We start from the raw sequence: 22,347 nt of genomic DNA, 5'->3' as shown, positions 1-22,347 counted from the left end.
ACATTTTGCAAACATATTTGAATACATAAAATAAATTTACCCAAACCAAATAAACTTCTCCAATAATTATGTGAGACTAAGAAGAACTAAAAGCACAGGAACCTACCCTACACCCCTCTAACTTCTCCCTTGAATCCCAACATTCACATCCCTCTTTTTCAGCCCATTACCCAAGATATTAGATTTCAGCTCTCATATAGTTCTCTGGTTAGTAGATAATTATTCAATCTAATTCATGTAATACACAACACATTTCAGTAATATATAAGAGTGTGTGTGTGTGTATACTTATTATCGTGTTGTGTATTACATGAAAAAGTTTGTTGTCAAGCAGGGTTAGTTAAAAATGTTCATATTATGCAGATATTAATTAGATTGTAGATGTAGGGTTATTGATTAATTAATTTTAGTAACATGATAGGTCACTGATTTAGAGGTCTACAAATGTACATAAAGATTGAGATATAACCTAATGGTTTGAATCATTATCTGTTTTCTTTGTCTACATGAAAATGGTTACTCTAAATTTCATCACATTCATTTTTCAGTTTCTTAATTCAATACATTTGAGGTATCACAAAATTTATGGCTTGTATTAGAAAATATTATATGACTTCTGATCCACTACTTCAGAGTAGACGCATCATAATCAACTTTTAAATTCATTAAAACCTTGGGCATTTTCACCATAATGCACCAAGTATTAGTATTCAATACCCACTTCTACCAGCTTCCATGATCGAAAAGTGAAGCCATGACACTTGAAAGTTATGTTCTCCACTTTTTCCTGCTCATTTCTGGTTCTTCTCCATAGAAGGGAAGAAATTTTATGGCATAATCCAACTTTGAATACCCTAACTTTAGGTTTAGGTTCTATATCAACTTCTGATGTGTAGATTCTATGAAATGGTTTGATGTTTGTATCCCCCACATATTTGATAATCTCCCACAACACAAGCAGCATTGTTCGCCATCACCCAAGAAGGAAAAGATTCAAGAGTCACACAAGGCACGATTTTACAAGCGGACTGCTTACCCATACAATTTATTCTGCCTTTTCTTTGGGACTAGTTCTTATTTCTTAATATTTATTCTATGTTTTATTGAACTCCTAAGCTGCTACACAGTTCCTTATATATGTGATGGCTAAAAATGTGTGAATCATATTTGATGTAATGTTTATTAAAGTGTCAGAATATTCTAACGATTTACATCTTTGGACTGTGGGAGATGAGGTCGCTGTCTTGGTTACTGATGGATTGAATGTAATCCTTTCTCATAAAATTTTAGAATAATTAGGGTGCATTAATATTAGATTATCTTAAACATATCATTCATCATAGCTCATAAACATATTAGATATGACTCCTATCTAAGAGCAGCATTACAGTTGGCTTATTTCAAGTCTACAGCCTTCTCAAACACCTAACATGGTAGGTGTTATAAATCTCCTTATGTTAATATCAAATTTCTATGACCCTTCACAAACTATTAGATCTATTGAGATGTCCTCTTCCCATCTATTGATGCTCATATCTCTAACAACAACAAGGACATTTGGCGACTAGTTTGTGAATAAACGAAATGGACATCTTCTTTTATTCCACGCAGGATTTAATACCCGCCACTTACAACATTAGGTGAGCCTAAAATAAAACAAAAAAATGGATTGTCATTGTCCATCTTGAGCCATTTGGCACTAACTTAGAACTGAGCCTTAATCATTACACATAAGTGTAGAATAATCTAGGGAAAATCAGCCTTTGGCTTGAGCATATGAAGCCATTTGAATCTATTATTGGGTTTTGGGCCTTCATTCAAGCATAGAAGACAGGTTTTCTATAAAGCTGAAATGATTCATCGATCTATGAAATCAGCACCTCATATGTACCTTTTGAGGAACTTGTTCCGTCCTTGACTTTCTCATTCTGAGATCTTTCTGAAACCATTCATGTGCCCGACCTGTACAAGTATCCACGTGATCACGTTGCTCTTCAATCTCCACTTCTTCTTCTCCAACTCTCTATGAAGACACTCTCCTTGGTTGAGTAGAGAAGAGATGAGAATGGAGAAAAGGGGCTCTCTATTCTAACTGGCCTTGGGTGCTTGAAATGAGTGCTCCTTCCCTATTTATATTTTACTTAATTTTTTCTCAAAAAATCCCATAAAGTAAAATATATTCACCAATGTCCCTATGATCTTATGTGTGTATCATTCTAGTTAATAACTTTAGCTGCCCAATAAAAATTATTAGCCAAACTTAATAATTAAATATATCAACATATAGATTAGTTTACTAAGGATCGATTAAACCTAACTCATAAGTTAAGTTTCCAGCCAGTGGGGTGCCAAGCTACACTTTCTGTTGTAGAAGGCCCAAAGTAGTGTTCAACTCTCACGGAACCTTTGTCGTCATCGCTTACTGCATATGTATAATACTTCATCTGCGCGATACTTTTCAACAACTTAGGGTATGATTGATTGTCAAACCTTAATCCATCATTTTATTAGTACTGATGTGTAAAGGGAATCATTGGAGAACACCTCCAATATCCTCACTATCGTAGGTCATCTTCCTTGAGTGAATCTCTTTTTATACCAAGGTTGGATGATCCCGTCTTGACCACTCAATCACCTCCGTGAGCTTCTTACTACATCCGAGCTATGAATAGAGGCTCGTAAGTGGTAGTGAATAAATCCATGAGATGTCCATGAGATGTCCTTGGTGTCTTAGGTTAATAAATCACTCATATAGTCGTGACATGAATCAACATGATTGACGTGTAGTTATAATACCATTTAGGAATTCGTTGGATCAATTGAGTGACTCTTTCTCCAGAGAGCACTCATAATCTGTCGTTAGTGTCGCCAAGCTAATAGCCACATGATCAGCTATACTTATCCTATATGTAGGATCAGTTAGTGTTATTTTACCCGGATAATTCCATGTCCATCTCGACTATTCATGGAATAACAATATTTAGAATACATGTTTAAAGACTAGTGATCATTGTATTATGATCTAATCATAATTCAGTTTGTCATTGCATGTATTCATGGACTTCATTATAAACATCACACTAGAATAATAATGAATGCAATATTTTATTCAATGAACTTAAATAAAACATGGTGGTGTGATTTGGCATGGCCGCCACATAATATCCATCATAAGTGTAGTATCTTGTCCTGATTGAGGATATGAATCCTCACATTCTCACATTTCAGATTGAGTCCCATGAGAAAAGAGAGTAGACATCCATCAAAAAATGATCTATCTCCCTCCTAATTGCCTTTAGTCGACATATAATATGCCTGAATCTTCACCCTACTTTTCTGGTGTTGGGTTTGTTTGGGATTGTTTGTCTGAATTTCCTCCAACAATTTCAAAACTGTATTGAGATATAAAAATATATATTCCTCATCTCTGGGGACCATAGTATCAAGGGTCAATTGCTTAATAAGTCCCTCCTCTTCTCATCATGTCTTGGACAATGGATGCCCTTTTATGATTGGCTATGTGCAGAGATGATCCTCTTAAATCTTCCCTCGATATCTAGTTTATAAGTTTACTCCATTCATAAATATTGAACGGATCAAACTTAGGTTAAATACCTAGAAACACTAGATCCCTTGGCTATGGTTGTGCTAGATGAGCTTCTTCCATCATCTTCGCCATGGCTGTATATGTTCCTCCAAGAAAACCAAGCTGGAGCAAAAGGAATGAGGAAACTTAAGAGAAACCTCAGAGAGTTCAGGGGTTGCAGATTTCAGACTTCCGTCGTACAAAAGAAATTCCTCTAATACCATGTTACATCTAGTGAGACTCATTGTTCCTCATTTGTTGATGCTCATCTCTCTCTCAGCAACACAGAACTCTTGGCAACTAGGGTTTTAATAAACAAAAGGGACATTCTTCTTTTTCTTCCACGCTGGATTTAATACCAGCCACTTGAGTTTGGTGGGACCCACTTAAACTCATGTGGGCCACTAAATATATGCATGGACCACTTCTAAGGTGGGGCCCATTTATATTACTAAAAAGGAAAAAATTAACCAAAAAATAAGAATAGAAATAAGTATATCTATAATCAACACAAATGACTTTCAACATTTAGCGCTCTCTTTCCCCTTGTTTATCCTAGTATTTTCCGTCCCTCTCTTTAATATCTTGGTATTAATAAGTATACTTAATATGTGTATGTTTGATCCAATACGACACCTTGGGTAAAATAAGAAAAGCAAGAGTTAAGTATTGTTTATGTGGCATTGTGTTTTCTATTTCATTAAAAAAAGTATCATGTATGATACGTGTTTTCAAAACTATGTGGTTCAGAGATTAAAAAGATACGATCATTTTTAGGTGATCTAAACAATACTTTGTGTACAAATTGAAAAGTAAAATGATAAGTTAGCTTATTAGGGTTTAACTAGGAGTTCTTCATCTAAATAACTCGAATCATCTTTGAACCAAAAGGTATAATATCCTTAGTAATAAATACACTTACCTTTTTTTAATATGTATCACTCACTCTAAATTACCAGATTGTACTTAGGGTTGTATTAGATTCTACTACAGATTAATACACTCAGAGTGCATAGTGATAGAAAGTAAACCCAAAGAATGAGTCTTGTAGTTCAAATAAAAATTAATAATTATTAGTTTTTTTACTGTAGAATTAATATAAATTAATATAAATTAATAATTGCTCATCTTTTTTAGCTATGGGGAACTGGTTTTTGTTGAACTTTCCCCTTCAAATTATTCTAAACGCTTGAAGGTAAATGCCACTAAATGAACAATGTCGTGTATCCACTGATCTTGTTGACCTCCTACTTTACTCTCTTTGTTATATAATGAGAATGGCCCCAAAAGTTTGTTGAGGCATAGCTACGATTAATATGATTCGCACATGAAAATAAAATTCATTTGAAGATCAACACATCCAGATGACATCGCATTCCATGCCTAAGTACACAAATCTCACTTTGTTTTGTGATAAGAACCTCACAAAAACTTACAAAAGAAAAAGCAAGAGAAGGGGCATTGCACGTACGGGTTTCTAGAGGCACGTGTGAAGATCTGAATAAAAATGCAGAAAGGAAATCTATAAATAATAAAGAAATCCAAAAGAAGAGGGCATTGAAGAATTCAGGTCATCGCTAGGGTGAGGGGCTGGCAGGAGATCCTCCTGGTTAGAGGAGAAGGGCCGATCTGGCCTCGATCCATATCTTCTTTTTCTTGTTCTTGTTTCTCCCATTCTCTACTGTTCATTCCAAACATTCTTTCACTTCTTCTACTTCTATTCTTGTGCAAGGGGATTCTTGGGCACTTCGATTGTTTTTCCTGAGTTGGATCCACTTCTTGAGAAATCTTGATCGTTGTTATCAAATTCATCGGCGGGGTCTTATCACTGGTATCAGAGCAGCCAAATCCTCAGATACAGATTGGAGCTACCAAAATTTTGGATACAAATGATGGGAGATAAAAGTCAGAGGACAGATCAGATTCTTGATCCACTTAGAACGTGCTGGAGAATCACATGGAGCAAGTAGTAGCAATCAATTTATGTTTGGAGACTTTGCAAAATACACCTCCAGTGACCCTGATGCTAGAAGAAGATCCTCACCTCCCACATCGTCGAAATGATGCAGTACCAGCTCAATACCATTGAGATTCATATCACCAATTCAAGAAAGGCAATCTACCCATATTCTAAGGTAAAAATCTAGAAGGTTGGATCAAGAGTATGGACCAATTTTTTGCCTAAATCCAATTCTGGATAAAGATAAAATGGATTTAATCTCTTTGCATTTGGATGAGACTTCTTTAGATTGGTTTTTCTATGCTGAAGATGAATTCAGTTTTCAAGACTGGATTGATTTTTTTTTACAATCGACATAGGTTATCTACAAATGCTAAGTATAAATCTCTATTCAAAATACAACAAACTGGATCAGTTACCAAATATCGTTCTCAGTTCGAATGGTTGACTACACAAATTCCTGATTTGTCAGCTGCTGATAAGGAGAATGATTATTTATGAGGTCTTAAGCCAGAAATTTGCATCAAAGAACAATGTTATCGCACATATGGTCTTAAGGAAATCATGGACCTTTCAATTAAAGCTGAAATAGATCTGGAGACCCTATCACAAACGGGACAAGGTTCTCTAGTTCATCTTCCTCAACCAGGTCAGCTTACTACTCAGAGACGACAGAATCACCATCTTCAATTACGACAACAAGGGACAACCTTGAATCAACCAAGAAACTTTATATTGGGTCAAGTAGCTCTGGACCACAACACACTTCTTCCAATCAGATATCTCCTTATGAGCGGCCACTTAAGAGACACAATCTTAGGCTCACAGACACCAAATTTCAACAAAGAAAGGATAAAGGTTTGTGGTACTACTTCAATGAAAATTTTTCCCTTGAACACCTGTGGCGAAGGGATCTAAATCTGGTAATGTTATTGGAAAAAGATGAAGAAGAAATTCTGCAGGAAGAAGATATTGACATGATGCAAACTGATGAAACGCCTATTACGCACGGGTCAGTTTTTACCACACAAGTCTCTCTAAATTTGATGAAAACGACCCCAAAAATTGGTAGGTTGAAGCTATGGAAAACATATTGGGTTTCAAGGTGAAGCTTCTGATCGATGGGGGCGCTACCCATAATTTTATACACCCTGAGGTGATATCAGCTTTAAACTTACCCATCACAAAAGTGGTACAATTTGATATCCTGTTTGTAAATGGCACACTGCAATCGTCTTCCAGGATATGTTTAAATATCCCAGTTTATTTATAAGGAATGGAGTTAACTCAGGATTTCTTACCTCTATGAATGGGTGATATGGACATGGTGTTGGGAATTTGTTGGTTAAAAATGCTGGAATGGTTTCTCAGCAATAACAACATGCTTACTCTAAAATTACTTTGTAAGGGGAAGCTCCATGAAATTAAGTCTGATCCTGACTTCTTACAAAACCACTCCAACACAAAACTTGTGCCCAAGAGTTTGACAACAGAAAGAGCCAATTCTGCGACATCTGCAAAGGATGTGATTCCACCAAAGCCACGACATTCAATCTTACACTATTACCTTTCATTGAAAATTTATAACGAAAATATTCTGATGTTTTTCAAACGTCCCTCAAATTTCCACCCAAAAGATCCCAAGACCATCGAATACATTTGCTCCCCGATGCCAAACCCATTAATATCAGACCATATAGATATTCATTCTCCCATAAAAAATGAGTTGGAAAATGCTGTTCAGGATCTGTTCACCAACCAGATTATTCGTTCCTCCACTAGTTCTTTTTCTAGTCCAGCATTATTGGTAAAAAAGAAGGATGTAAACTGGAGGATGTGCATAGACTTCGGAGCTCTAAACCTTTCAACCATCCCAAATAGATTCCCAATTCCCATAGTTGATGAAATTTTTGAGGAATTGCATGGATCGACTGTCTTTACAAAGCTAGATCTGAAGTCAGGATACTACCAAATCAGGATGCATGATGGGGACATTCATAAGACAACTTTCAAAACACATCACGGGCACTTTAAATTTCCATTAGTGTCTTTCGGGTTGACCAATGCACATGCTACCTTTCAAGCCATTATGAACTCCATTTTTGGTCCCTACCTTCGAAAATTTATAATGGTATTTTTTTATGATATATTAGTATATAGCAGTTTCCAAAAAGAACATTTTTGCCATCCTGAGATTGTATTCAAACTACTTCATGTACATCAATTTCACATCAATCCTCATAAGTGCAAGTTTGAAGTAGATCAAATTTATTATTTGGGACATATGATCTCCCATGAAGGAGTGTCAACTGATTAAGATAAAATTGAGACGATACCCAATTGACCAACTCCTACTACTCCGAAACAACTAAGGGGATTTCTGGGATTGACCAATTATTATAGATGTTTTGTAGCTGGATATGCAATGACACTCGACCATTGACTTCTTTATTAAATAAAAATTCTTTTATCTGGAATTCTGAAGCAGCCAACGCCTTTGAAAATGTAAAAAAATCCATGATATCTACGCTAGTCTTAAGGCTTCCAAAATTTCTCAGCCATTCATTATTGAAAGTGATGCTTCTAATTATGGAATTGGTGCAGAACTAATACAAGAGTCTCATTCACACAGAACTAATACAAGAGCTTTTTATAGCAAATCAATTCCTTCATCATCTATGCATAAGTCAGCATACGAAAGGGAACTGATGGTCTTGGTTTTAGCAGTCATGAAATGGAAGCATTATTTGATTTTTCAGAAATTTTCATTCACACTGATAAATTTAGTCTCAAATACTTGAAAGAACGAAGAGACATTGCACCGCGATACCACAGATCAGATATAAGGGTGGGAAAAACAATATCGTTGCAGATTCATTGTCCAGATCCATGGTTACTGATGACATTTCTTGAAATACTTTATCTTCCACACACTGGCTGGATCGTCAAGCTCTCGAACGTGAATTATTAAAGAATGAGGCTACCTCTGCTCTCATTGAGGACATCAAGAAAGGAGAAGGCCATCATCATTACTCATATCAACATAATTTACTCTTCTACAAGAATCAATTAGTGATTCTCATGGGCTCACCTTTTATCAATACTATACTACATGAATTTCATAACTCCCAAGTCGGGGGACATGGTGGGTTTTGGAAAACGTACAAACGTATCACTTCACAGATTTATTGGCAAGGTATGAAGAAAGATATCAAGAATTTTGTAAACCAGTGTCAGATCTGTCAACAACTAAAATGCTCCACCCTTCAAGTCTGCTCCAACCATTACCAATTCCTGATCAAATTTGGGAAGATCTCTCTATGGATTTTATCGAAGGACTACATAAAATCGTCTACTTATGACTCAATAATGGTGGTAGTTGACCGATTGAGTAAGTACGCACATTTTTGTGCAATTAAGCACCCTTTTACAGCTCAGGTCATTTCTGAAATATTTGTTAAGGACATCGTACAATTGCACATCATACACAAATCAATAGTTTCTGATAGAAGATCAACATTCACTATTCACTTTTGGCAAGCACTACATAAGCTTCAGGGAACTGCCCTTAAGTTTAGCTCATCATACCATCCAGAAACCAAGGGTCAAACATAAGTCACTAATCGCAGCCTTGAGTGCTATCTTCGATGCTTTTCCTCTCAATGTCCTAAAAAGTGGGTCACTTGGCTACCATGGGCTGAGTTCAGCTACAACATTTCTTACCACACGTCAATCAAAATGACACCATTCCAGGCAGTATATGGAAGAGAACCTTCAACCATAATGCACTATGGATCTCCTGCTACTCTTATTGACTCTCTGGATCAATTGTTGCAGACTAGAGACGCTATGCTTACCCAACTTAAAAATCATCTTGAAAAAGCACAAGCCTACATGACCAAGACAGCTAACGAAAACCTTATCGATGTCGAGTTTCAAAAAGACGATTATGTGTATTTGAAGATTCGACCCTACAGGATGAAACATTGGCAAAGAGAAAAACCGAGAAACTTACTCCTAAATATGTTGGCCCTTATAAAATCATATAGAAACTTATTCATGTTGCTTATAAGCTGGATTTGTCGTCTTATACTTCGATTCATCCAGTTTTTCACATATCCAACCTTCGCAAAGCTATTGGACCTAATATTGATGTTTTGCCATGCCATGCTAATATTTCTGAAAATTGGGAATGGCAAGTCTACCCAGAAGCAATCATATCTTGCCGATTCTCCACGAATGGATTACAGGTCCTAGTCAAGTGGCAAGATGCAAAAGCGCTACAAAGACAATTTCCTTCTTTACAAATTGAGGACAATTTTTCCTTAGGGGAGGGGATTATGATAAGAACCTCATGAAGACTTAGCAAACAAAAGCAAGAGAAAGGGTGTCTCACGTACGGGTTACTAGAGGCACATGTGAAGATTTGAATAAAAACGTCAAAAGGAAAGCTATAAATAAGAAAGAATGCCAAGAGAAGAGGGCATTGAAGAATTCAAGTCATCGCTAGGGCGAGGGACTGGCAGGAGATCCTCCTGGTCAGAGGAGAAGGGCCGATCTGGCCTCGATCCATATCTTCTTTTTCTTGTTCCTGTTTCTCCCCCTCTCTACTGTCAATTCCAAGCATTATTTCACTTCTTCTACTTATATTCTTGTGGATTGATTCAAGGGGATTCTTGAGAGCTACCATTGTGTTTTCCTGAGTTGGATCCGTTTCTTGAGAAATCTTGATCGTTGTTATCAAATTCATCGGCGGGGTCTTATCATTTTGTTATAGACATTCTAGCTCTCTTAAGAGACAGACTATTTTTTATCCCAAGTACAAGTTGAGGATGTTAAAATTTCATTGCAGTAATCTTTTAGCATATTTAGCCAGAAACACGACAAAGGTTATGAAGAGCTGCACATTTATGATGCTAAATATTTATTACTGTGAGATTAACATGGACTTATTATTTTCCACGTGGCCCATATTTCGTCAGTTGGCTTTCTACAATATGATACGGTATCAAAACATTTTTTTAGTCTGAGATGATAACCGTGCACTTAAACTGTATCTCTCTCTGAAATCTCCAATTGAATTCTGAGTTGGTTATAATACACACATGACCATTTTAAAAGTATTTTAAACCGTTATGTTAGTCTAGAAGTCCACAATGAAGTGGTTCTTACAGGGAATAATGATAAGACATTAATGAAACGGCGGAGCCGCCCTCCATGGCTCAGGAGACGACGAGCCTTCGTTGGTCTCCAGACGTTATGGAAGTGAACCGCAGCATTGCTCTCTTCTCTGTCTTATTACTTCCAATAGAGAGAAAGATAGAGATCGAGAGATAGAGAGATATAGACACAGATAGAGAGAGGGAGAGGAGAGAGAGAGAGCCAGAGAGCGCAAAAGAGACAGAGAGATATAGACACAGATAGAGAGAGAGCAAGGAGAGAAGGCAAGGAGACAGAGAGCTAGAGAGCGCAAAAGAGATAGAGATATAGAGAGATATCGGCACAGATAGAGAGAGAGAGCTAGAGAGCGAAAAGAGACAGAGAGCGGGCAAGGAGAGAGAGTGAGATTGAGAGTGAGAGAGCGAAAAGGAGACAGAGAGAGGGCAAGGAGAGAGAGAGAGAGATTGAGAGAGCGAGAAGGAGACAGATAGAGGGCAGAAAGAGAGCGCGCGCTAAAGCGAGGTAGAGAGAGGGCAAGGAGAGAGGGAGATGAGAGACGAAGAGTGAGAGAGAGAGAATGAGATGAGAGAGGAAGAGCGAGAGAGAGAGAATGAGATGAGAGAGGAAGAGCGAGAGAGAGAGAATGAGATGAGAGAGGAAGAGTGAGAGAGAGAGAAAAGGAGAGGAGAGAGAGAGGGCAAGGAGAGAGGAAGAGCGAGAGAGAGAAAAGGAGAGGTGAGAGAGGGCAAGGCGAGAGGAAGAGCGAGGGAGAGAGGAGAGGAAAGAGAGGGCGAGAGGAAAAAAGAGAGAGGGAGAGAGAGAGAGAGGAAAAAATAAAACGAGAGAGGAGAGAAGGCGAGGAGAGAGAGAGGGCGAGAGAGAGAGGGGAGGAGAGAGAGGGGGGAGGAGAGAGAAAGAGGAAAAAAGAGAGAGAGAAGGAAAGACGAGAGGGGGGGAGAGAGAGAGGAACAAAGAAAGAGCGGAGAGAGAGGGGGCGAGAGAGAGAAAGAGAGGAAAAAAAGAACACAGATAGAGACGAGACAGGAAGGGCGAGAAAGAGAGAGGGAGAGGAGAAATAGATAGGGAAAGAGAGAGAGAGAGAGAGAGAGAGAGAGAGAGACTGTGACGTTCGGTCACCACAAAAATTCTTCCGTCAAATATAAAGAAAAACAGGCGAGTCTTCCAAAAACCAGCAGCTTCTCATTTCAGCAAAAAAAACCAGCAAAAAAAATAAAAAAATTCACACTTCCCAACGACCAACAGAACAACACGCAACCGATAAAATCAATTAAAAAAAGAAAAACTCTCCCGGCAGACATTCTTTTTCAGAATTCGTACGTTAGGAAGCCAGACAGCTCCCTCCCCCTCTATAAATACCCACACACACCACCCATCTCTCTCTCTAACTCAATCTATATCTCTCTCTCTACCTATCCATCTCTCTCTCTAGAGATAATGGCGGTGCAAGGGCAGCCGCCGTCGACGGCGGCGATAACGGCGAAGATGGCGGAAGCGCCGCCGTTCCGTCCGCAGAGAGACTGGTTCTTCCTCTCACGGACGGGGTTTCACTGCTTCCTGTACAGGCCGCTTCCCTGGGGGACGTGGGCGTGGACGAAGCAGGGGGCGTTATCGTCGCCGAGCTCGTCGCCGTCGTCGTCGTCGTCGTCGGGGTGGATGGAGTTGCATGGGGAGGACGGGACGAGAACGACGGTGATGATCAAGAACGTGCCCAACAAGTACAGCAGAGAGATGCTGGTGAAGCTGCTGGACGAGCACTGTGCGGAGGAGAACGGGAGGAGAGCAACGGAGGAGGAGCCGCCGTCGCAGTACGATTTCGTTTATCTGCCGATGGATTTCAGGTGGGGATTTTGGGTTGATCATGTTTTGATCAGGGATTTGGTTGATTGCGTGTTTGCTTTTGATTGATTGTGGGGGGGGGGGAGAAGTACGAACTGCTGTCTGGGATATGGGTTTGTGAATTTCACGTCGGGGGAGGCGGCGGGGAGGTTCCGAAGGGCCATGGAGAACCGCCGCTGGGGACTCTTCCGGTCAAACAAGGTCACGCAGATCTGCTACGCTCGCATCCAGGTCTCTCTCTCTCTCTCTCTTTAACTCTCTCCCGCTGTGTCTGGCTGCCTCTCTCTCTCTCTCTCTCTCTCTCTCTCTCTCTCTCTCTCTCTCTCTCTCTCTCTCTCCCCCTCTCTCTCTCTCTCTCTCTCTCTCTCTCTCTCTTTAACTCTCTCCCGCTGTGTCTGGCTGCCTCTCTCTCTATCTGAGTGTCTATCTCTCTCGGTGTCTGTCTTTCTCTCTCTCTCTGTATCTCTGTCTATCTCTCTCTGTGTATGTCTCTCTCTTTCTCCCTCTCTCTATTTCTTTCTCTCTCTCTGTGTATGTCTGTCTCTCTCTGTTTCTTTGTCTCTGTCTAAGGTCCATCTCTCTCTGTCTGTCTGTCTCTCTCTCTCTCTCTCTCTCAATCTCTTTCTGTCTCTCTCTATCTCTGTCTGTCTCTCTCTCTCTCTCAATCTCTCTCTCTCTCTCTCAATCTCTTTCTGTCTCTCTCTATCTCTGTCTGTCTCTCTCTCTCTCTCCCTCTCTCAATCTCTGTCTGTCTGTCTCTCTCTATCTCTGTCTGTCTGTCTCTCTCTCTCTCGCAATCTCTGTCTCTTCTCTCTCTCGCAATCTCTGTCTGTCTCTCTCTATCTCTCTCTCTCTGAGTCTGTCTATCTCTCTCTCTCTTTCTCTATCTCTCTCTCGCAATCTCTGTCGGTCTCTCTATCTCTCTCTCTCTGAGTCTGTCTATCTCTCTCTTTTTCTATATCTCTCTCTCTCTCAATCTCTGTCGGTCTCTCTATCTCTCTCTTTCTGAGTCTGCCTATCTCTCTCTCTCTCTTTCTCTATCCCTCTCTCTCTGAATCTCTCTCTCTCTCAATCTCCGGCTGTCTCTCTCTCTGTCTCTCACTTTCTCCCTCACTCTCTCTCTCTCTCTCTCAATCTCTGTCTGTCTCTCTCTCTATCTCTGTCTGTCTGTCTGTCTCCCTATCTGTCTGTCTATATATATATATATATCTTTATCTGTATCTCTATCTCCACCTCTATCTTTATCTCTCTATCTATCTCTATATCCACCTCTATCTTTATCTCTCAATCTCTCTATCTATCTCTATCTCCACCTCTATCTTTATCCCTCAATCTCCCTATTTCTCTATCTATCTATCTATCCATCTATCTATTTATCTATCTATCTCTATCTCCGTCGTTATCTCATTCTATCTCTCTATTTCTTTCTATCTCTATCTCCATCGTTACCTCATTCTATCTATCTATCTCTATTTCTCTCTATCTCTATCTCCATCGGTATCTCACTATATCTATCTATCTCTATTTCTCTCTATCCTTTCTCCATCGTTATTGCGCTCCATCTATCTATCTATCTCTGTCTGTTTCTGTCGTTATTTCATTCTATCTATTTGTCTCTATTTCTCTGTATCTCTATCTCTGCCTCCATCTTAATCTCATTCTATCTATCGATTTTTATTTCTCTCTATCTCTATCTATGTCTCCATCGTTATCTCATTCTCAATCTATCTCCTCAATCTCTATCTTTTTCTCCACCTCTATCTTAATCTCTCTATCTATCTCTATCTCCGCCTCTATCATTATCTCTCTCACTATCTATCTATCCCTATTTCCATCGTTATCACATTCTCTATCTATTTCTGTCTCCATCGGTATCACATTCTCTGTATATTTCTGTCTCCATCGGTATCACATTTTCTGTATATTTCTGTCTCCATCGTTATCACATTCTCTATCCATTTCTGTCTCCGTCGTTATATCATTCTCTATCTTTCTATATCTCTATCTTTATCTCCATCATTATCTCATTCTCTATCTGTTTCTCTCTATCTCTATTTCTATATATCTCTCTCTTCTTCTGTCCCGCTATATCTCTCTCTATATACATATATCTTTATCTTTCTCTGTCAATCTTTCTCTTTATATATTATCTCTCGCTTTATTTTCGGAATTTCTTTATGCATAAATTGGTTTTTCTACCTATTTTTTATCTATCGATATCATTACAGTATATCATATTTCCATCTATCTCCTTGTATATCATTATATCTCTATGTATATGTGCCGATCTTTCTATTTTATATTTTTATCTGGCTCTCTTCTTTCTATTATATCTCCCCATGTCTTTCTATCTTTATCTCTACCTATATTCCTTTCTATCTTTCAATTTTTCTAGTTTATATCTCCATAAATCTTTCTTTCTATTATTTCTTCTATCTAAATCTTTATCTATCTATCGAACAATTATCATAATACATATATATGTATCTTTCTCTAATTTTCTCCATTTTTCAATTATATCCTTCTATCTAGATCTCTATCTGTCCTATTTCTCTCTATATCGATCTTAAATCTATCTCTCTTATCCTTCTATCTAAATCTTCTATCTTTCAATCTTCTCCTGATCTATTTTTTATTTTTATTTTCTTTTTTTAAGTAAGCGGACGATTGGACAGTATTTATGCTCCAATATCTCTCTTTCTATTTATCTCTCAACCCATCTTCCTATTTTTTCTCTCTTATCGATCTTTCTAATGATACCTCTATTCATCCATCTTCCTACCCTATCTATCTCCATCTATCTATGTATCTCTCTATTTCTCTACCTATCTCCATCTATCTTTGAATGTATCTCTCTATCTCTCTACCTATCTCCATCCATCTTTCTATGCATCTCTCTATCTCTATACCTATCTCCATCCCTTTTTTCTATATATCTCGCTATCTCTCCATCTATCTTTCTATGTATCTCTCTATCTTTATACAGATCTCCATCCCTCTTTTTATGTATCTCGATATCTCGCCACCTATCTCCATCTATCTTTCTATGTATCTCTCTATCTCTATACGACTATACCTATCTCCATCCCTCTTTTTATGTATCTCGATATCTCTCCACCTATCTCCATCTATCTTTCTATGTATCTCTCTATCTCTATACGACTATACCTATCTCCATCCCTCTTTCGATGTATCTCGATATCTCTCCACCTCTCTCCATCTATCTTTCTATGTGTCTCTCTATCTCTAAACCGATCTCATATATGTTTGATATTTCTATCTCTATTTATTTATCCATATTCTTATCCTATCTATCTCGCTGTTCATCCGCCGATCCATCCATCGAAAACAACCGAATTATCTATCAACGCTCACATACATCGATCGATGCGCCATTCTACAAATTTCAAGAAATTCATCGATCGAGATTCAGTCGAGATTCAATCGAGATTCATATGCATGAACTGACCTGCTCCGCCGGCGGAAATTAGGGCAAGGAGGCGATGGTGGCGAACTTCAGCGGATCGAGCTTCAGGTGCGATTCCGACGAGTGCCTGCCGGCGGTGTTCTCGCCGCCGCGCGGCGGGGCGGCGCCGCCGCCGCCGCCCACCGTCGTCGGCCGGCGCTGGCCGCGCTCTGCCCCCGCCGCTTTCACAGCAGGTCAGAGAAACCCCTGACTCGTCCTTTCATTCCTTTCCTGCTCAGACAGAATCCCAACGAATCCTCCTAGGGTTAGGGTTAGGGTTTTGTCTGATGAACTTCTGTCATTGGGAAGATGATTGTAGTTGATTTGACTCTGACGCCAGATACCCTTGGGGGGAAGAGAGAGAGATGGGATTCTCTGGTGTTTTAGAGAGAGAGATGGAAGAGAGAGAAAGGGTGTGTGTTTGTGTGTGAGTGTCATGTTGGAACTCTGTAGGACTTGTCCGCCATTTTCAAGACGAACAGATTGCCTTTATCTCCTCTCGAGACCCTGTGCATGATGTGGGGAGAGATGGTTAGAGAGAGAGATTGCCAGGGAGGGGAGGAGAGAGAGATGGATAACCTTAGTTCTTCATCGACGTAGGTGATTTCGAGCTCTCCTCTAGCTCGCCCTGGTGCTTTTATGGGTATCTAGTAAAATTTTGATACAAACTTAGATCAACAAAACACCCCCAAATAATTTTCAGAAGTATGAGGTATAGAGTTGAACAGTAGTGATTAAAATTAGCTTAAAGAAGCCAAACTCTAATTAGAATTCAGAATTGACCTTCCAAGATCATAGATATTGATAAATAAAACACACCCATTTGTTCCTGGAGGTAGGGGTATTATCCAGGCAAAAGTTTATAGTTTTACAGTTCATGTTGATATATTATTTTCCAACTCTCCGTCAATTCCCTTTGGAAAGGAGCAATAATAAAAGAAATAAATCATTAATCTGATTTGAAAATGGTATCTTACCAATAGCGAACGAAATGAATAGATTTATATTGTTTCATTAGATTCCACATAAATCGATTGCTTCATAAGTTGATGCTTACCAAACCGAGGATTTTGAATGTATCAAACTTGACGGCTACTCTTCTCACATTAAGGGGCACCAAGTCGGCGGTTACCTAAGCATAATTACAGAGGGATTAGTTCAAACACATATTTGGGTAAAAGACAAAGAAAAAGACGATTATATGTCTTCTTATAGAGTTAGTTTAATATTCGATAATGAATATATATCTAAAATTTTAACAGTTCTTCAAAAAAAATTTCTAAAATGTTATTTGGAAGAATCTTTGTCCCAGAGAAACTAGAGCATTCCAACTGTGTTTACTTGAATGAGCATACAAGATTCTGACTTTGAGTAGGGTTTGTAGTCCCAGAATGGACCTGTCCTCTTCATCCAAAGTTGTCATTCATTGTGACTGTCATAGTCATCATCATCATCATCATCATCATCATCATCATCATCATCATCATCATCATCACCGTCATTCATTGCGAGTGTCATCCAAAGTTGTCATTTATCGTCGTCGTCACCATCATCATCATTATCATAGTCATCATCTAATACAATCCCAACCATGAGGCTGGGGATTTTTGTCATTTCCCTTTCACTCTCTTCTGTCCGTAATTCAGTATCTTCCTCCTTCCAAAAAGTTTAGGGACATTGAGATGGGATGATGATAGCGATGACTATGTCGTCATCATCACCATCTTCTTCATCATCATCATTGTCATAGTCATCATCCAATACAATCCCCAACCATGAGGCTGGAGATTTTTGTCATTTCCCTTTCTATCTCTTCTGTCCATAGTTTAGTATCTTCCTCCTTCCAAAAAGTTTAGGGACATTGAGATGGGATGATGATAGCGATGACTATGTCGTCATCATCACCATCTTCATCATCATCACCATCATTGTTGTAGTCATCATCTAATACAATCCCCAACCATGAGGCTGGGGATTTTTGTCATTTCCCTTTCTATCTCTTCTGTCCATAGTTTAGTATCTTCCTCCTTCCAAAAAGTTTAGGGACATTGAGATGGGATGATGATAGTGATGACTATGTCATCATCATCACATCTTCATCATCATCACCATCATTGCTGTAGTCATCATTTAATACAATCCCCAGCCATAAATTTGAGGGCCTATTTCAGAACACTAATGATGGTAAACTTATAACCCATCTTAGTAGTATTTTTTTCTGAGACAAAGACAAGTCTTTATACTCATTGATGTACTGGCCAACTTTCAAAGAACGATTTGCGCCATTTTTTGCCAATTATTAACGTGCAAGGTGCATCTAATGTTACACCAAGGTCAAAAGCTCAGTTGAAAATACATTTTTTTATGTTCAATGTAAGTGTAATATGAACTTGTTTATAAATTTCTTGGGAAGAAAGAAAAAGGAATTCCCAGTCAAAATTTTCCAAACAATTTTGAGACTTCACCCGATAATTATCCAAATAATTTTAGTGCTAAATAAAAACAACATACATGCTATAATTCTTCCCAAATCAATGGGTCTATGTGGGATTGAGTACTCCGTTATTGCAAAAAATTTGAGATTTCCAGATTCTCATAAACCTAACATACGATAAATACGATGATTTGACTAGTTACCTGGTTAAAATACGGCCATGTTTCCATGTTCTGAGCTCTCAGCGTATCAACATTGATGGACTGGTAAATCTTTCCATTTGGACGTAAAATTTTTGGCCTCTGATAATGAAAAATAAGGGTCTACTTAATACATCAAGGCAGAGAATTCTCAAGAGATATATCCTGATAACGAGAGTAATGGATGTAAAAAATCTTGAATAATCTCAATCCGGGTTACATGAAAATTGGAAAATAAAATGATAATCAAGTAACCTGCCTTAGTTGCTAAAATAGATTGTGATGTAGTGTATATCAGTTCCCACTTTCCGTCCAGCAATTTAGTCTTGAACGGTTCTTTGACTGAATTTACAGCTTCTAATCTTCGTGCAATCTGGTGATCAAATCCGACAGGTCATTAGAAAAAATTATAGCAACAATCTAACAGGAAGCATCGGATCTACTTTCTAATCAAATAATTTCCACCGAAGATGATAAAATAAAGCGGACCGAAACATAAAAAAAAAGTAGTACGACTGAGATCATAACAAAGAAGAAAAAACCCGAACTAGAAACTACATTTTCTTAGAACGCCAATTAATTGTTTCAAGGGCATAAGAACCGATCAGATTCTGCAAATTAGGCAGCAAAATCGACTCCACAGTTCTCAAATCAAATAAAAAAAGCAACAGAAGTGAGGAATCCCGCAATCTTATGATCAAATCAGAAACGTAATTGGGGAAAAATTATAGCAAAAATCCAGTAGGAACTATATTTCCTTCGAATCGCCTCTTCATCGTTTCAAAGGTATAGCAAGAACCAGTCAGATTCCGCAAATTGGCAACAAGATCGACTCCACAGTTCTCAATTCAGAAACTTCATCAGTAAAAAATTGTAGCATCTATCTTATAGAAACTATATTTTCTAAGAATCGCCAGTGAATCCTTTCAAGGGTATAGCAAGAACCGATCAGATTCCGCAAATTAGGCAGCAAAATCGACTCCATAGTTCTCAAATCAAATAAAAAAAGCAACAGAAGTGCGGGAATGTACAATCTTGTGATCAAAGCAGAAACTTCATTAGCAAAAAATTGTAGCATCAATCTTACAGAAACTATATTTTCTTAAAATCGCCTGTTTATCGTTTCATGGGTATAGCAAGAACCAATCAGATTCCGCAAATTCGGCAACAAGATCGACTCCACAGTTCTTAAGTCAAAGAAAAAAAGCAACAGAAGTGATGGAATAATGAGCAATCTTGTGATCAAAGCCGAAACTTCATCAGTAAAAAATTGTAGCATCAATTATACAGAAACTATATTTTCTTAGAATCGCCTGTGAATCGTTTCAAGGGATAGCAAAACCCGATCAGATTCCGCAAATTCGGCAGCAAAATCGACTCCGCATCTCAAATCAAACATGAAAAAAACAAAAGAAATGAGGGATGGCGAACCGCGCCTGATCGATCCGGTCTTTATCCTCATCGCTGGCCTCTGCTCCACGATCGAGGGGAGCGATAGCCTCAAGTAGCTCCTTCTTGATCTCCTCAGGCTTCTCCTTCTTCCTCATGATAGAAGGGAAGAAGGAGACGCCCAATCTCCACCTGTCCGCCGCGGGAAGGCGTAGAACTTGGCCGCCCCAAGACGCTTCCTTTTCGGGATGGGTTCGTTGGAAATGCAATCCTGTCCTCGAAAGAGGTAGAGGTCGGTCCAATCGTTGCGTAATCGCCATGAAAGAGGAAGTAGGCATCGCCATAGCCATGAGCTCCGGAGAAGACGATCGCGCTGGTTCTTCCCAGCCCCTCACCCCTATCGTCTGCTCTCATCTGAATCCGATGCCCGTTCCTCAATCTGGGTAGATAGTGAGGAAAATATCTGGAATTGTAAGTTTCCCAGTGAACTTTCTACACGAGTTCTCAACCTGTGAGAGTAAAGTCTGATGTATTTTAGAAACTTCGGGTTTTAAACATTACAGTGGAAGAAAAATGTGGAGATTGGTGTGAATTTTATGTATTCTCTAAATAGTTTTGTTCTTTGTATGGTTTTGGCTGAGCTTGTGTTTCTATAGCAGCTTGTTATGCTCTGAGTAAGAGATTTATATGTTTGTAGTAATCTCAATTCTCAAAGGAAAATTCCAGTTTTTTCTTGTAACAGTTCAAATCTGGAAAAATGTCAGGTTTGTATAAGTGTGGATATCTATAACTCGAGGATGTAATTAAGTTCATGATCATGATTTTTTTTTTGAGAAGATCGTGTTATTTTGGTTCTTTTTGGTTGGTGTTATACTACAAACCTCTGATTGACAGGTGCCTGAATATCTCTCAGATACTTTTGTATTTGGCTTTTGGTATTCAACGTTTGAATGGTGCTCTTGTTATTTTACATTTTTACTCTGGTAGAGAAAATTATACGCTTAGAACTATATACCTACTGTAAGACATTTTTTACTTCTAAACATATTCTAATGAAACGGAATAGGGAGGATGATATATAATTCACAGTTTAACAGAAACCACACTCTCAGCGAAATATTTATCTAACTGTGTTTTTAAAAATAAATGCGAGCTCCCCAAGAACTCAAAGATTTATTCATTGATCCTCAGTATAGTACACATACTCAAATCCCATTTTTTGTTTTGTGTTGTATTATGTCAAAATGGAGAAACCTAGAAGTGAGATGAACTGATTCTTCAAAAAACTTATTAAATACTAAGAAAACTGATAATAATGAATTATATATATCTGGTGGATGAGATATAAGATAATGAATGTCTCAGTATTTTCATAAAAAGTTGGGATCATAATTTATTTCTTTAATAGGTATTACATTATCCTTAGTGTAATTCTAGTTATAATGACCTATAATCCATCTACGCCCTAATTCTCAGCCCACTCAATTAGAAGAACAAAATAGGATAACGATAGAACTCAATCATTGTTGTCAAAGAATCCTCTTATGATCCTTATTTAGTGAAGCTTCCATCAATCTTGTTGGAATCTCCTTCATCTACTGGCCCACTTCTCCTATCAATCTGGAAGGAGTCTCCTTCCATCATTCATTATTTTAACTTAAATATAACCATAAGTATTTATATGATTTTTTCTTTACTTACTTTTGATGAACCAAAAATTAGGATTAAATATGTCGTGTAAGGCTTCTAATTTATACAAAAATATTTATAATTTCCTTACAACCATAGAGTAAGGGTCGAATTCATAGAGAGCTAGTATCAAATAGGTGAATTATTATATTTGAGTCCCATTTTTAAGAATTTTATATTGATTTAAGGAAGAAAAACTAGTTTAAAAAAAGAAAACTAGAGAAAAGAAATTTAAAAATAATCATAGGAAGGTCAGAAAATATTAATCCTATTTAACATAATTTAGTCAGATTTTATAGAATAATATTGATATTTTTAATATGACTTTATAGTGGACAAATACTAATTTCTTCTAATTTTAAATTACCTTAACAGGTACTTTGGGAGTGCCAGGTGACGATAGATGGAGATAGGTGGGAATGGAATGGAGTGGATGAAAGAGGCATTGTACTGTTTGAGATGGAGATGATGGTGGATACACACCAACAAGCAGTAGAGGAGGGGCTAGTAATGATGACTTTACCATCACTGGTGTGATGGAGATGGAGGCAGATATGCGTCGACAAGCAGCGGAGCTGAAGGTGGTGTGCGTGAGAGTGGAAACCT

General features: G+C 38.2%; 2 protein-coding genes across 2 annotated transcripts; one reads left to right on the top strand and one right to left on the bottom strand.

The window, feature by feature from the left end:
- Positions 1-12,124: 12,124 nt before the first annotated feature.
- LOC144713590 (protein terminal ear1-like) lies at positions 12,125-16,363 on the top strand. The gene is made up of 3 exons (XM_078588205.1): positions 12,125-12,565; positions 12,653-12,794; positions 16,055-16,363. Exons 1-3 carry the CDS (start codon positions 12,162-12,164, stop codon positions 16,238-16,240), a joined length of 732 nt encoding a protein of 243 aa, XP_078444331.1. The 5' UTR covers positions 12,125-12,161; the 3' UTR covers positions 16,241-16,363.
- Positions 16,308-20,511, bottom strand: LOC144713589 (putative plastid-lipid-associated protein 4, chloroplastic). The gene is made up of 6 exons (XM_078588204.1): positions 20,100-20,511; positions 18,923-19,036; positions 18,667-18,765; positions 17,087-17,161; positions 16,609-16,676; positions 16,308-16,536 (listed from the first exon to the last, which is right to left on the bottom strand). The coding sequence occupies exons 1-6, from the start codon at positions 20,400-20,402 to the stop codon at positions 16,464-16,466; spliced, it is 732 nt and encodes a 243-aa protein (XP_078444330.1). The 5' UTR covers positions 20,403-20,511; the 3' UTR covers positions 16,308-16,463.
- Between the last annotated feature and the right edge of the window lie 1,836 nt (positions 20,512-22,347).

The sequence above is a fragment of the Wolffia australiana genome, chromosome 16 (genome assembly GCF_029677425.1).
Source record: "Wolffia australiana isolate 7733 chromosome 16, ASM2967742v1".
NCBI lineage: Eukaryota > Viridiplantae > Streptophyta > Magnoliopsida > Alismatales > Araceae > Wolffia > Wolffia australiana.
This window is presented reverse-complemented; position numbering and strand designations above follow the sequence as displayed.

Excerpts from the sequence above, each read along its gene's own strand:
- LOC144713590 (XM_078588205.1), top strand. The coding sequence starts at position 12,162 with ATGGCGGTGCAAGGGCAGCCGCCGTCGACGGCGGCGATAACGGCGAAG. Across the intron at positions 12,566-12,652 it reads TATCTGCCGATGGATTTCAG|TACGAACTGCTGTCTGGGAT; the intron begins GTGGGGATTTTG and ends GGGGGGGAGAAG. Across the intron at positions 12,795-16,054 it reads TCTGCTACGCTCGCATCCAG|GGCAAGGAGGCGATGGTGGC; the intron begins GTCTCTCTCTCT and ends GGCGGAAATTAG.
- LOC144713589 (XM_078588204.1), bottom strand. The coding sequence starts at position 20,402 with ATGGCTATGGCGATGCCTACTTCCTCTTTCATGGCGATTACGCAACGA. Across the intron at positions 18,766-18,922 it reads AATCTATTTTAGCAACTAAG|AGGCCAAAAATTTTACGTCC; the intron begins GCAGGTTACTTG and ends TTTCATTATCAG. Across the intron at positions 16,677-17,086 it reads CATTCAAAATCCTCGGTTTG|ATACCCATAAAAGCACCAGG; the intron begins GTAAGCATCAAC and ends AAATTTTACTAG.